General features: G+C 42.4%; 1 protein-coding gene across 1 annotated transcript in view; it reads left to right on the plus strand.

The window, feature by feature from the left end:
- ARAP2 (ArfGAP with RhoGAP domain, ankyrin repeat and PH domain 2) overlaps positions 1 to 15,119 on the plus strand; it is a 259,491-nt gene that overhangs the window by 19,058 nt on the left and 225,314 nt on the right. The window contains exons 7-8 of the mRNA XM_083149954.1: positions 2,636 to 2,756; positions 6,954 to 7,126. Of these exons, the coding sequence (XP_083006080.1) occupies positions 2,636 to 2,756; positions 6,954 to 7,126 (294 nt within the window). The remainder of the gene's footprint in view (positions 1 to 2,635; positions 2,757 to 6,953; positions 7,127 to 15,119) is intronic.

A 15,119-nucleotide genomic window follows, 5' to 3' on the forward strand; every position in this document is an offset into this window, starting at 1 on the left:
GGATATCGCCCCGTGACATGGGCGCCATGGGCTCACTTCCTTTAGAATGCCCACGTACATCTAAGGTTGCTCTGAGCCACCATAGATGTGCGTGTGCCTTCCACAGCACACAGTGCCTTCCACAGCATTCGATGGTCGGTGACCATCGAATGATGTGGGTGTTCCCCTCAGGCTGCAAATGGATTCTTATGTAAAACATCCATTCACAAGCTGCGAGTGGATGTCGGCCAGGCCAACATTCGCAAAGCAAGGTGCGGTGGACTTGCAAGGCTGTGAATTTGCAGCCTCGCTAATCAACCAGAATTCCCCCCATTGTTTCATTGACACACTGGGTTAAAATGGATAACATGACATATATATATAACAAGCATATGAAAAATCAGTCTTCGATGCAGTCTAAGAGTTAATCAGGAGGATACAGCTTTATTAGGTTGCCACATCTAGGTGACTCCTCGGCCTGGGCTGACTAGTTTGGGGCAGGGCATGTTTTTGCTAGGGGAGCCTGTGACGCATGTGCACCTGCTATGGCATTACCGCCTGCTGATTGAGCAGGTGTTCATTACCGTAATAATGGTTGCCTTCTGTCAGCAAAACAGCCTGATAAATGTATGGAGTATTGGCGGGTGATATAACATGGGTGACACTGTATAATCTCATATATCAGTGGTTCTCAAACTCGGACCCCACACAGGTCACATTTTCCAGGTCACCCGACAGGTGTACTTATTACTGACTGACACATTTTAAAAGATCCACAGGTGGAGCCAATTATTTCACATGTAATTCTGTGAGAAAAACCTGCAAAACATGAACTGTGTGGGGTCCTGAGGACCGACTTTGAGAACCTGTTTCATATACCATCTGTGGGTATGTGACTTATTATCTGCGATGGGCACACAAATTATTATATTGCCTTTATTTTATTTATGTATTAACAACTTTTTATATAGCGCATACATATTCTACTTTATCCCCATTCATTATTGGTCTGTATATTGCTCATGCACTGATATATTTCAGAACATATGCGGTCGCTATGGGCAACTCCACCCTTTTCATAGTCTAGTTTTCATTTACTCAATGATAAGGAATTGTTTTTAGTAATGTTAAAAAAACCACACCTTTGGAAAATAGCTTCTTGACATTTGTTTGCATTGAATGTCGATCTTTGCTATAAATTACACTTAATTCAAGATCCTAAAAGTTATGGCTTTCAACTTAAAAGGATCTTGCAAAAATTTAAAATTGAGCTGTTGCCTGATTACTTGCATTGATTGGACGGAACGTTTGGTCATTTCATTTAGTGCAGGATACATCCAAGGTTCGAAAAGAATCAAGATTGCAAATTAGATAAAGTGAGTGCCATACGTTGTGTAAAGGATGGATTGGACATCTACTGTAGTAGCCATGAATGAAAAATGGTCGTTGGCAGATAAAGGCATCAGAAAGGGATAAAGCAAGTGCAGAATATAGGCAGATTGGTTATAAATCAATGGGTGGAGATTGAATGACTCTAATGCTATTAGATTGAAATGCACAACTGAAGAAGGGTTTATTTTTAAAACATAAAAGCTTCACAAAAGCAGTTTTCTTCTCGGCAGTCTCCATGAGCCAAGCCTCCGAACATAGGCCCTTATTCTGGTTCCCTCGCAAAGGCAAATTTCTTCTCAAATGGACAAAACCATGTGCATTGCAGGGGGGGGGGGGGGGGGGGGGCAGATGTATCATGTGCAGAGAGATTTAGATTTGGGTGAATTATTTTGTTTCTGCCCAGGGAAAATACTGACTGTTTTATTATATCACTTTGAAGTAAAATCCCACCCAAATCTAATTCTCTCTGCACAAGTTTGATCTGCCCCACCTGCACTGCACATGATTTTGTCCATTTGAGAAGGAATTTTATGTAACAAGTGAACCAGAATAAGGGCCATAGACAGGTGATCAGAAAGAGACAAACACTGGAAAATCTTACATTTATTTAATTTGCTTTGCTTTAGGAAACCCCAATAATGGGGACAAGTGTGATAAAAATAAAGGGCCTAATTCGGAGATGTACAGTTTGTCCACCCACTGGAAATGGAATCCTAATGCCATTATTATGAGTTGTACGAATCTTTGTGACAGCACCACCCAGCTCCTCTGTCCTTGAGAGCAGTTACTCCTTTCCAATGCTGGAGCACGGCTTTACGTGCAGGCCTCTCCGCCTAAACCGGATAGTGGGTGGGGCTACCGGCTCTGGGCAGTAGAGCTTTGACCGGAGCCTCCTTACAAAAGTGCTATCACATACTGCTGTAATCTGACCACTTCTGAGCTAAGCCAGTGTGACAACAGTCAGTGACAGTTGCTTAAAGAGTGATACAGTTGAGAAAGGTAAAGCATCCACCAATCCGCTCCTAACTGTCATGGTACAAGATTAGGAGCTGATTGACTGGTACTTTTTCTTGCTCCACTTTATCAGTCTCCAAGGCTTAGTTCATATTCCACATAGAGTGAACAAGCACTGGCAAGTAGTGCTGGCATCGTTCTGAGCCTTGTACAGAGAGGAAACATCTTCTCTCTTCTTCCTGTTGATGATAATCGAACCCATATTTAAAAATCCTAATTTTTCTATTTACATGATTTGTGTTAATTGCAGGATGTTTTTGCCAAAGGGAAGATTCTACTGTATGCAATAACAAAAACTAAAAAACTTGGCGAGAACAGGTTTGAAGTTGTGACGTCGCAGAGGACTTTTGTTTTCCGAGCAGAGAAGGAAGGTATGGAGCCGATTCTGTTTAGAATGTATTAATGGTTTGTTATTTCATGACACAGGTGAATGCTATTGTGGCAGTAAAGAAGTTTCCAAATTAGAGGGGAGATTTTCAAACTTTGAGAGAGATAAAGTGGAGAATTGTCCCAGTAACCAATCAGCTTCTAGTTATCATTTGTGTAACACAGGGGCAGATTTATTAAGCTTGGTGAAGTGATAAAGTGTCTGTTTTTTTATCACTGGCCAATCAGCTCCTACCTGTGAAGTTACAGGCTTGGTTTGAAAAATGACAGGAAGGAGCTGATTGGCCGGTGATAAAAAACTAGACATTTTATCACTTCACCAAGCTTAATAAACCTGCCCCAATAAACTGAGTTTTGTCATTTTGAAATATAGACAGTACATTGATAGACAGTCAGTAGGTCAACAGGGTTAAAAGGTCAACAGTTGAATGATTATCATGGACTTGTGTTGATAGGGTCAAAATGTTAACAGGGTCAAAAGGTTGACATGCAAATGGTTGATACAAAAATGTTGACACCTGGTTTTTCATAATTTTTGTGGTTTAGGGTTCAGCACATTAGGTTGCCAAAGATGATGGTTAGGATTAGGGACTTTGGGAGGACTAGGCAGGGGAAGGGCACGGTTAGGTTAGACACCAGGGGCAGAGTTAGGGTTTTGAATTAGAAAGAAAGTAAGGTGTAGGTTGGATTAAACTTAAAGTAAAAAATATAGCATCTGTCGACCATTGGTCCAACGACTATGGTCTCTCTTCCAACCTGTTTACTGCTTCACACCTTAGAGTTCAGGACTTTGCTCGTGCTGCACCCCCTCAGTGGAACGCATGTTAAATTAAATGACCGCCGTTTTAAAAATATGGACATACTCATATGGACATATTGAATACTGACATTTACGCAGAGCGCGCAGCTCGCAGGGTATTACATGAGCTCCCTCTTCTATATAGAAATGCAATTTGCTGAGCTGATGCATGACTGAGTATCTTTGTACATTGTATTATTAATGATAATATAACCGGGACCGAATGTTGTAGAGCAATACACACTGTGGGTAGTATTTAATTTAACACCAAGTTTTACTACCCCAGAGCAATTCAATTATTAGGCATTGCACTGAACATGAATCCCTGAACTTGTACTTAACCTGTAGCTCATGTCCATGCAAAAAGGGCAAAATTGTGTCCGCGTACATCAGGGGTTGGGAACCTTTTTGTGCCAAGGGCCATTTGTATGGGGAAAAAATCCTTTGGGGGCCATATGTAAAAATGTGTCTTACAAATTGTCTTGCTGCAGCCGTCCTACGCTCTGGTGACTGCCGCTGAATAGGACTGACAGTCTCCGGCTACTGTTGATTAAGAGGAATCTCACGAGAACTACCGACCTCTCGTGAGAATTCCCCTGTACTTGACTCCCGGCAAAGCCACCAGGTGGGTGGGAGGGCCAACTTCTTTTGGGGTTGAATAGGATTGGCACTGGCGTTGGACAATGGTTAGAATATGGTAGTGACCAACATAAGCACCGTTGCTATATTACTCAATTTAAGGCAATATTAGGATATAAGTGTGGCAGATTTTGGCAGTGAGCCAGGTTTGTTCATTGGTCGTTCGGTATCTCAAATTCTCTGAGCTTGCGTTATAATAAAGGGGAGGTTCTGTTTCACCAAGTGATATTATGAAAATAGAAGATAATCAAATTTCATACAGTGTATGGCAGTGGTGATACCTCGGTATATAATCCACAGTAACAATGGCACAATTTACAGTCTGCTATACATTGTGACAATAGCTTGAGAATCTGGTATTATCTGCTGGTGCCATGAAAATATAGATATTCACGGACACTGTTAGCATAACACAAGATATAATTGCAGGACTCTCTCAGCATGTAGCTGTCCTGTGGTATTTGGGTTATCGTACACAGCTTGTGCACATTCAAAAACAGAAAAACCAGCACAGATTATTCCCAGGCTGGATAAAGGTCGGCGCTGTGATACAACAGTGCTGGGTTCAGTTGCACTGCCAGCAACATACAACATACAATATTATGTGCAGAAATTGCCAAAATTGGAGCTAACACAGCTATATTAGGCTTGTATACAGGATTGTTCTGGTGGTACTAGTAGGGAAGACAGAATAGCGGGTAATACCGCAAGTCAGGAGAACCAGCACCAGTTACCATCTACTCGCAAGTTAGGTAACGGTCGGCTCCGTAATACACAAGTGCTGGGTTTGAGAGATAGAGGGCGGTATTCAATGAGCCTGATTCGCCAGGTTTTTATGGCGAATTTGTGCTGTTTGGCGAATTTCTGTCAAAAACGGTGAATCACCCTATTCAATGACCACATGGCGAATACATTTCTAGGTTTTTTTCACCATGATTCACCGAGTAGCAATCGCTATCTTTTTATGGTGAAGTGGAATGTGAACTTTTAAAATAAAGTGTTTTGTTTTTTACATTTGGTGTCAAAAAATCAGGAATTTTATTCTGAGGAGGGGCATGCTATTTTTATTCATGTGCTGTAAGCACATGAATATATATTTAATTTTAAAAATAATATTATTATTTTTTTTTATTTTTTTTTTACACAGCATCCAGCAGGTGGCGCCAGAGCGGAGCCGCTCATTACATATTCATATATTCACTGCACGATCATTTTGATCGTGTGTAGTGAATATACGCTTGCCTGCTGGCACCCCCGGGGGGGGCAGCCTGTGCTGCCTGGCACCCGGGGAGCACACCTAACCCCCCACAAAGGTCTGGGCTAGGCAGAGAGACTACCATCTCTCTGCCTGGCACCGTCCTGAGGCTCCCTGCGGCAATCGCCGCAGGAGCTCATATTCGCCAGTCAGGGGCTCGCTGCCCCTGACTCGTTGAATACCGGAGCCCACCGGCTCCGGAACGTGGCGAATGTGCAGCGAATCCAAAAAAGGATTCGCTGCACCTCGCAGGTATTCACATTGAATACCGCCCAGAGTCTTGCCTGCTACTATCCTAGAAATACTGAATGAGGTTGCGCTTTCAGCGGCATATAATCAATAACTATGGGTGCAGGATTTGCCAGAAAGTTGGCGGCCCTTACACAGCTATGCTGGGTTAGTGCACCGCAGTGCTACAGGGGTGCTAGCAGGGAAAGCAGAATTGCGGGTGATGCCGGCGTTCTAACGGGTTGCTGGCAGGCTCAGCCTGCTTTACCTTCCTGTGCGGGAGACATTCAGACGCCGGAACGGCGTGTCCGTGGTGAAGTTGTGTGGAGGGTATCCTGGGGGGGTGTGTCCTGCGCGTCAGACACGTGTTTCGCTACGAAGCTTGTTCACTGATGCGTGAACAAGCTGACTCGTGAACACGCGGGTGGGAGGGCCACTCAGACCGGCCCTGAGGTTCCCCACCCCTGGTGTACATGAAAGAACATATCTATTCTATAGTTTAAGCGGAATCTGTAGCCTGAATCCCCACACCTAGGGGTAAACCCTTTAGCTGATTGAAAGACTCCCTGGATATACTTTTGTTATCTCTCTCTTTCCCTCTATCACATTATATACAATATATACAGTACCTTGATGAATAGGAACCTTTCAGATTCATCAGAGGTCCTTGGTCTTTCAATACTTTCAATATGGATGTTGGCAATGCCCCCTATAATACCAGGGCATAACTAATCACTGGGTAAAAGACCAGGCTATCAGAAATCGAATTAGACAGATAGTAACAAATATAACATTCCACGCATATATATGTAGATATAGAACTGAATAGCTCATCATCCTCAGGGCTATTTTACATGCTCCGGCTCCTGTCGGACGGCGAAATCCCGCACGGTGAAAAGCCGCGCCGCACACTGTAGTTAATAATGGACACAATTTGTGTCTATTCACACGGGACGGCCACGGACCGGCCACCCGGTTGCAGCCGGATCCCACCAGTGGAAGGGACGGCTGCCGGGCTGTGGCCATCCCCTCCATTGTAAACTACAGTGTGCGGCACGGCTCCCTGGCGGTGCGGGATTTCGCTGTCCGTCAGGAGCCAGAGCGTGTGAAATAGCCCTCACAGCATAAGAGCTTCTGGAAAAGGTGCCTCGGTTTCACCAGAACATTTGGTGGATTTGTGATTTTATTACAATGCTAATAATATCAAAATAGTGTTCATATTATTAAGGTCTGACTTTGTTTATTAATGTTATCTCTTAGGACATAGAGATGACTGGATAAGCACCTTGGAACGTGTAGTGGCGACACAGGCAAAGCAGAGTCTGGTGTTGGGTGTTGGTGAGAAAAGTGGATACCTTGAGCTAAGAGGATACAAAACCAAAATCTATACCGTAATAAATGGAAGTAAATTATGGCTCAGTAAAAGCAAACAGGTATGTGTGGAATAATACAATGATATGAGATTATACAAGGTAAAAGATGATAATAGATGATAGGACAGGGCTTCTGTTGCTATGTGTATTGTCAGCATTATCAACATGATTCATTTAGTTTAGTATGTAAAGGACCAGGGGTGTACCCATAGTAGGAGCAGGTGCTATCATTGCTACAGGGCCAGGGGCTTAGGGCATCCACCTCAAGGCCTTACTGTACTGCACCTAGTTCATTAAGGCTCTCAGAATTGCCTACTATGCACTTTGTGGAATAATGTGAATTGAGGGCAGAGCTGTATACACTTATATTTATTCATTAACACTTTAGATTTTTCACTGGTGTGCTGCTCTGGGCTTTTTGGGTTATGTTGATTTTTTTTAGGGTCACCTAAATATAGCAATAGGGATCCCCAATACACAGAGAAGCCTTTACGGTAGCTTGGGGGCTTATTCCTATATTTGCGAAAATATATGTTGTAACCAAGAAGTGAGAGATTTGGTAAGAAATCTCCAGTTTTTTTTTTAAAGCGGCAATCATTTACAGCATAAAACCAGTTTGATTTTGCAGTGTAAATGATTGCCGCTTTAAAAAAACCTGGAGATTTCTTACCAAATCTCTCACTTTCTGAATCTCTCATTCATTACATTTCACCCAAGATCTCTGAATTCTATTACAATGTACAGTAGTATTTAAATCTGGTTACTGATGTCACTCAACATGATGGGGGAAACAATGTATTTTTCTCTTACTCAGTACTACTCCACCCTTTCTTACAGTGATATCACTAAGATAATTGAGCATATGCCACAATATTTAGGTATAATAGGTCAACAGGGTCCATGGGTCAATGTAACAAGGGTCTACACAAAAAGGTCAACCCAAGTATTTTCAGTTTTTCTGGGTCAAATCTGGTATGTTTGGTAATATGTGACCACTATCAGTAAAAACATATACTCTCTTGAGCTTACTTGGCTCACAACATTTACGGTAGGTTACTATTCCTAATCCCAGTCCATGTTCATAGTAAATCAATCAAATGTTGGTAAAACATGTACAAAAATATTCAAAAACATGTGTTTGCCCATTTATATCTGGTCTTTAATGGAGATCAATCATTGGAGATTAAATAGATGCATAGGTAATGTAATGCTGGGTACACACCGGGACGATCCTGCGCGTGAGCGGGTCTTCACAGGAACGTACGACCTGCTCACGAGCTGACGGAGCCGCCGACCGGCACAGAAAATGCCCCTGATGTATTCGCGATCCGATCACGACCCGCACCCACTTCAATGTTTGTTTCTGAGATCCTACCTGCAACAGGTAGGATCTCAGAACATACTTAACGACCCGTGGGGCAACGCATCGGATCGGGATCGCATCAAAAGGGCAGCGAAATGGGCCAAAACATGGCGGATTTACATACAATCGGTTGAGATTGTATCTAAATTGGCTCGTTTTGGGCCATATCGTCCTGGTGTGTACCCCACATAAGAGCCATGTCTGGTTCCTCTGGAATTGCAGATGAATTGTGTGATTGGATGAGAGTTCTGTAGATACCACATACTGTAGGATGTACTCGTGGTCCGGGTGTCCATTGATGTTATATTCCATTACTTTAATCAGCTTGTTGGGTTGTCTTGTATTTTTTTTCTATTGCTTTGCTGCAAAGATCTTTCTAGTTCATAGGGGTATAAGAGGTGCTAAATGATTTTTGCCAGCACGACCTGTCCAAAGATTGTTCTTGGCATTTTTTTCTTTTGCTATGTACAAAACAAAAGCCATTGTATTACACCACGTCTACATTACGAACACATGCTCCTGTAAAGAGATCTCTATAATGTTGATTATTACTATTCTTTCTCCAGTTCTGTAAAAGTTTAAGAATAGCTGCAGTAATGACAAACGGACATCGGTCCACAGATTAAACATGAGAGCGCTTGGGGAAATGATGGGCCTGTCACAAAATCAATTCATATATAATGTAATATCTCCGTGTGCGATTTTTATTTACTATAGTCAATGTTCTGAATTGGCCCGAGCTATAATTAATATGACACGGCATTGAAGTCGATATATCAGGCAAGGTATTTGGAACATTGCGCAGTATAAATGACATCGAAAAATAAAAGCAAGACAGATGTTCTGGGATGGAATTTCTTTTTTTTTTTTTATAAAAAAGCAGAAAATGAAAACGCCACATCCGCAACAGTGCGTTACACTACAAAAATGTCCTGTGACTAGCTTAATCCAAACGCCGGCCCTCCAGCTTTTGCAGAACTACAAGTCACAGCATACCCTGCCAGCTTCTGGTTGGAAGCCATTGCAGGGCTGAGCTGGAGAAGAATATATTTCTCTGGATTAGAATGTGAAGCTGACAGTTAGTGCCAAAACCAACAGAGGGCAGTGTTGCCTTAAAAGAAAGAAATACACAGAAATCCGGTGGTATGAAATAAGACTGAAAATTCACAAAGGTATGAGCTAATTCACTTCTTATATTGGCACTCACATCCATGCTAGAACTACTCCCATTGTGATTTATAGAGCTTTTTTATGACTGCAGTGTTAAAACCTACCTAGTGTTAAAATAAGAACACATCACACTGAATTCTATTAAGTACAGTTCAGAAAAAAATTGTGACTCTCTCCACCCCCCCTCTCTCTATATATATAATATATATTGTGTGTTGTTAAGATTTTTTCAACCCAATCTTATGAGATTGAATTCGCAGTGTGATGTCTGTGCATATGTTTTGTTTACAGCAGCTTAGATGCTCATTTCTAGAACTCTACGAATAACGTACTGGTTCCTTGACTGTATGAAATAACATTGGTACTTTAACTTTTCCATGAGTTTGTCTATATTATAACGGATAAAGTTGTAAGTGTGTCGTATTAATAGCTAATTAGCAAATGTAGAAAAACTTTACAACAGTCAGTATAGTCGATTTCTCACTATCGACCGAAGGGTGACCACCAAAGATAACGTAACTTAACATAACCTGCAGTACAGCCATTGTTAAAGAGATTCACCAGTTTCCTCTTGCATAACTTCCTCATATAAAGCATGGGAAAACCTAACAAATAGGGATCTCAGGATATCAGATTATATCAGAATATCAGATTTATGGCAGATTTACAGTACTAAAAACCCCCATACACTATGCGATTTGATTTGGGCCTGATTTCACCAGATTCTGGCAGATCAGGACGAGAAAAGAGGTGAAATTGGTGCAAATCGCATGTGTATGACATCCCATTTGAACCGGTGCTGTACGTCTGCCCTCTGAGTTGGACCCCCTCCCAGCGATACATCACATGCAGAAGGACCACATCGAATGTGATCCTGCCACCTGGGAAGGTCCCGGGTCGGCTCACTGGGAATTGGATGCAACTTCTCTCCTCGTTGAAGTTGCAAAGTGTATGGGGGCCTTAAAGATGCATACACACTGTGAGATTTCGACTATGCAATTTCCCTTTATCTCGGACCCATACAATTTTGACTGTATTTTCTTGAGATTTTGACTATGGCTGATTTTGACTATACTAGACTATACTGTTGTTGACTATACTAGATTTTGACTATATTGGAAGATCAAATTACACAGTGTGTATGCACCTTAAACCTTGAAGAGAGATATAAGGGTCTATTTATGAAGCCTTGCCAATTATCTCCTAACTGTAATTATTTTAAACACACCCCTTAGACGTGTCATTTAGGAGCTGATTGACTGGTGTTTTAACTCTCTTCAATTGCTCTCTCTCTCCAAGGCTTACTAAATAAATCCCAATAAATGATAAATGCGTTATTATTTAAATAAATTATTTTCTCCTATTTGCACAATATTAAAGAAGTGTCATTTTTGTTTATTTATTCATTTACTTTTTTTTTTTTTTTTAAATCCCTCTCACCAGTATCTCCAAGGCAGCTGCTCCTAGATAATTAATTACTAAATTAAGGTGATGACAGGATTTCTATTGCTGTTAAAAGGGGTGAATGAAATATGTCGTGGCATTATTTAAAAATAATAATACACGTTGAGTATCCTTTATCTAAAATGCTCGAGACCAGAAGCATTTTGGATAATGCCGTAACTCAGAATATTTTTATATTTCAATGAGGTATCTTGCATTTATGTTGTACAAACACATGAAATACACACAAATAGATTTTATTTGTACACAAAACAAGTTTTCAAAACATGAAACAAAGTTTATGTAATGGAATACACCTCCTTGCGCAGCTGCCCTGATTGGCTCAAACACTTATTGGAGGATCACCTTCCCCCAGAAATTACAGTCTACAAATACAAGTATAAGTGGAGTCTATAAGGTGCTTATGAATGATTTTTTTTAAATATATAATACATGCATACGTGACTTCCCTTTTGTTAATGGGTGCAATGATTCAGACGGTTCTGGATGTCTCAATTGTTCCCAATAGATGTATTTATATAGAAGGTCATGGAAATGAAAACAACATATGTTGTATCAGATCTCATATATGTAAATTCAATAAAGAAGTCCCCAAGGTGAATCACTCCAAGAAAAGGTGTTCTTATAGATGTCCTTCCACCATTGAAGTAAGTAAACGGTGTCGTACCAAGCACTACTTACTTCAATGGTGGAAGGACATGTACAAGAACACCTTTTCTTGGAGTGATTCACCTTGGGGACTTCTTTATTGAATTTACATGATATGAGATCTGCTACAATATATGTTGTTTTCATTTTCATGCCTTATAGACTCCACTTATACTTGTATTTGTAGAATGAAACATATCATTTCCCCAGTAGTGCCAGTTACAGATGTCCCCAGTAGTGCCAGTTACATATCATGTCCCCTGTAGTGCCAGTTACATATCATGTCCCCAGTAGTGCCAGTTAAATATGTCCCCAGTAGTGCCAATTACAGATGTACCCAGTAGTGCCAGTTACAAATCATGTCCCCAGTAGTGCCAGTTACATGTCATGTCCCCAGTAGTGTCAGTTACCAATGTCCCCAGTAGTGCAAGTTACAGATGTCCCCAGTAGTGCCAGTTACATATCATGTTCCCAGTAGTGCCAGTAACAGATGTCCCCAGTAGTGCCAGTTACATATCATGTTCCCAGTAGTGCCAGTTTCAGATGTCCCCAGTAGTGCCAGTTACATATCATGTTCCCAGTAGTGCCAGTAACAGATGTCCCCAGTAGTGCCAGTTACATATCATGTTCCAAGAAGTGCCAGTTACAGATGTACCCAGTAGTGCCAGTTACAGATGTCCCCAGTAGTGCCAGTTACATATTATGTTCCCAGTAGTGCCAGTTACATATGTCCCCAGTAGTGCCAGTTACATATCATGTTCCCATTAGTGCCAGTTACATATCATGTTCCCAGTAGTGCCAGTTACAGATGTCCCCAGTAGTGCCAGTTACATATCATGTTCCCAGTAGTGCCAGTTACATATCATGTCCCCATTAGTGCCAGTTACATATCATGTCCCCAGTAGTGCCAGTTACAGATGTCCCCAGTAGTGCCAGTTACAGATGTCCCCAGTAGTGCCAGGTAATATCATGTCCCCAGTAGTGCCCAGTGCTCCACTAGCAGCTGGACAGCTCCTGGCTCCCTCCCTGCCCTCGCTTCCTCCCTGCACTGAAGAGATGCTGTGTGCAGCGATCAGCTCTTCAGCAGAGCAAAGCAGCAATGAACTTCACCTAGTGCCAGTTAAATATGTCCCCAGTAGTGCCAATTACAGATGTACCCAGTAGTGCCAGTTACAAATCATGTCCCCAGTAGTGCCAGTTACATGTCATGTCCCCAGTAGTGTCAGTTACCAATGTCCCCAGTAGTGCAAGTTACAGATGTCCCCAGTAGTGCCAGTTACATATCATGTTCCCAGTAGTGCCAGTAACAGATGTCCCCAGTAGTGCCAGTTACATATCATGTTCCCAGTAGTGCCAGTTTCAGATGTCCCCAGTAGTGCCAGTTACATATCATGTTCCCAGTAGTGCCAGTAACAGATGTCCCCAGTAGTGCCAGTTACATATCATGTTCCAAGAAGTGCCAGTTACAGATGTACCCAGTAGTGCCAGTTACAGATGTCCCCAGTAGTGCCAGTTACATATTATGTTCCCAGTAGTGCCAGTTACATATGTCCCCAGTAGTGCCAGTTACATATCATGTTCCCATTAGTGCCAGTTACATATCATGTTCCCAGTAGTGCCAGTTACAGATGTCCCCAGTAGTGCCAGTTACATATCATGTTCCCAGTAGTGCCAGTTACATATCATGTCCCCATTAGTGCCAGTTACATATCATGTCCCCAGTAGTGCCAGTTACAGATGTCCCCAGTAGTGCCAGTTACAGATGTCCCCAGTAGTGCCAGGTAATATCATGTCCCCAGTAGTGCCCAGTGCTCCACTAGCAGCTGGACAGCTCCTGGCTCCCTCCCTGCCCTCGCTTCCTCCCTGCACTGAAGAGATGCTGTGTGCAGCGATCAGCTCTTCAGCAGAGCAAAGCAGCAATGAACTTCACCTCCCCCCCAACTACCACCCCCCACCCGCAGGACATTACCTGTGGGAGGGACTGTGGGACAATCTCAAAATAGCGAGGCTGTTGGAAGGTATGCCTTAGGATGTGCGTGTGACATCCATCTTCCTGTGCCTGGAGCTTGTTCAGTGATGTCATGACATCATATGTGCCAGGGGTGGGGGGAGTTTGTGTGGACCGTTTTGCATGTTACCTAAGCCTAGCTGCACCTACACTACAAATGGAGATCTCCATTGTGAACGCTATGTGTGGAAGTGTAATTCTCATGTCTCCCATTACTGATCAGTGACAGTGAATGGATGCATCAAGCTACGGTCTACGTCTCCGAGAAAACCTTGTGACACATCTTAATGATTTCCTGCAGCATAGTGTACTATGTACTTAATTAGTGTCCCCATTTAACTCCGCTTTATGCTGTATGCAATGCCGAAACTGCTGCAGAGACTGTGTGGGTCGTACACAGCTCGATTTGCTTACATTTTATTGGAGGCTGAGTGTCAGCCATGTAAGTAGGCTATAAGGTGCCCAGTACGATCTTAGCAATAACACCTCTGTGTACGAGGCCACATAGTGCAGCAATCAGGACAAATTACAACTGAGAACAAAAGAACCATTTCGGACACTTTGGATCTCCTGGAATGATTACTGGGTTACAATCCTCAAGCATTTTACCCAGCGAAGCACATTAGAATCTTTAGCAATCACATAGTTACATTCTATCTCGTCTAGAATTCTCACTTTGTCCTTTCTCCTGCAAAACCTTTGTCTTTCCGGCCAGTCCTGTGTCAGTCTTACTCGCATCTGCTCACAGGCTCCATTATTTGTCTGCTTAGTAATTGTCACTTGCTAACTGCTTACAAACCTCATCATTTGTCCTATTAAACCTTTGTCACTCTTCCTATTAGTTCATAAAGTCCATCCTAACTGCTCACAAATGCCATCATTTGTCCTAATATACTCCTGTCAGGTCTCTCCCTACATTAGTTATATCAAGCTCTCGTCGGTCTTTCTGTGTGACATGAGCTACTTTTGTAACAAACGACTTTTAGTTCTCCATTAGTCTATTCATGTGCCTTCCCCTTCTCTCTATGATCCTCCCAAGAAACAAATATAACAGTACAATATTAAAAATGACTGTGATGGATATTAACATTAGCCACCCAGGACAAAATAAAAATCAGAGCAGGGAGGGGCTGGTACGGGGGACATCTTTATTGGGTTACCACCCTTCAGGGATTACTTTGGACAGTCAGATAATTAATACTGAGTCCGGAGGGCCTGAGGTTCCCGGACTATACAATGGGCCAGATTCAAGAAGGTAAAAATGCCGTAAAAACCCTGTTTTTTTTTCCTATTTGGCGTAACCCCATGGAAGCCTATGGGCTTCCCTTCGCGTCCCCCGCCGCCCCGCGCACCCCCCGCCGATCTGCGCCACACCCCCCTCACATATGTCCGGGAAGCCT

Source organism: Crinia signifera, chromosome 1 (genome assembly GCF_055691185.1).
Source record: "Crinia signifera chromosome 1, ASM5569118v1, whole genome shotgun sequence".
NCBI lineage: Eukaryota > Metazoa > Chordata > Amphibia > Anura > Myobatrachidae > Crinia > Crinia signifera.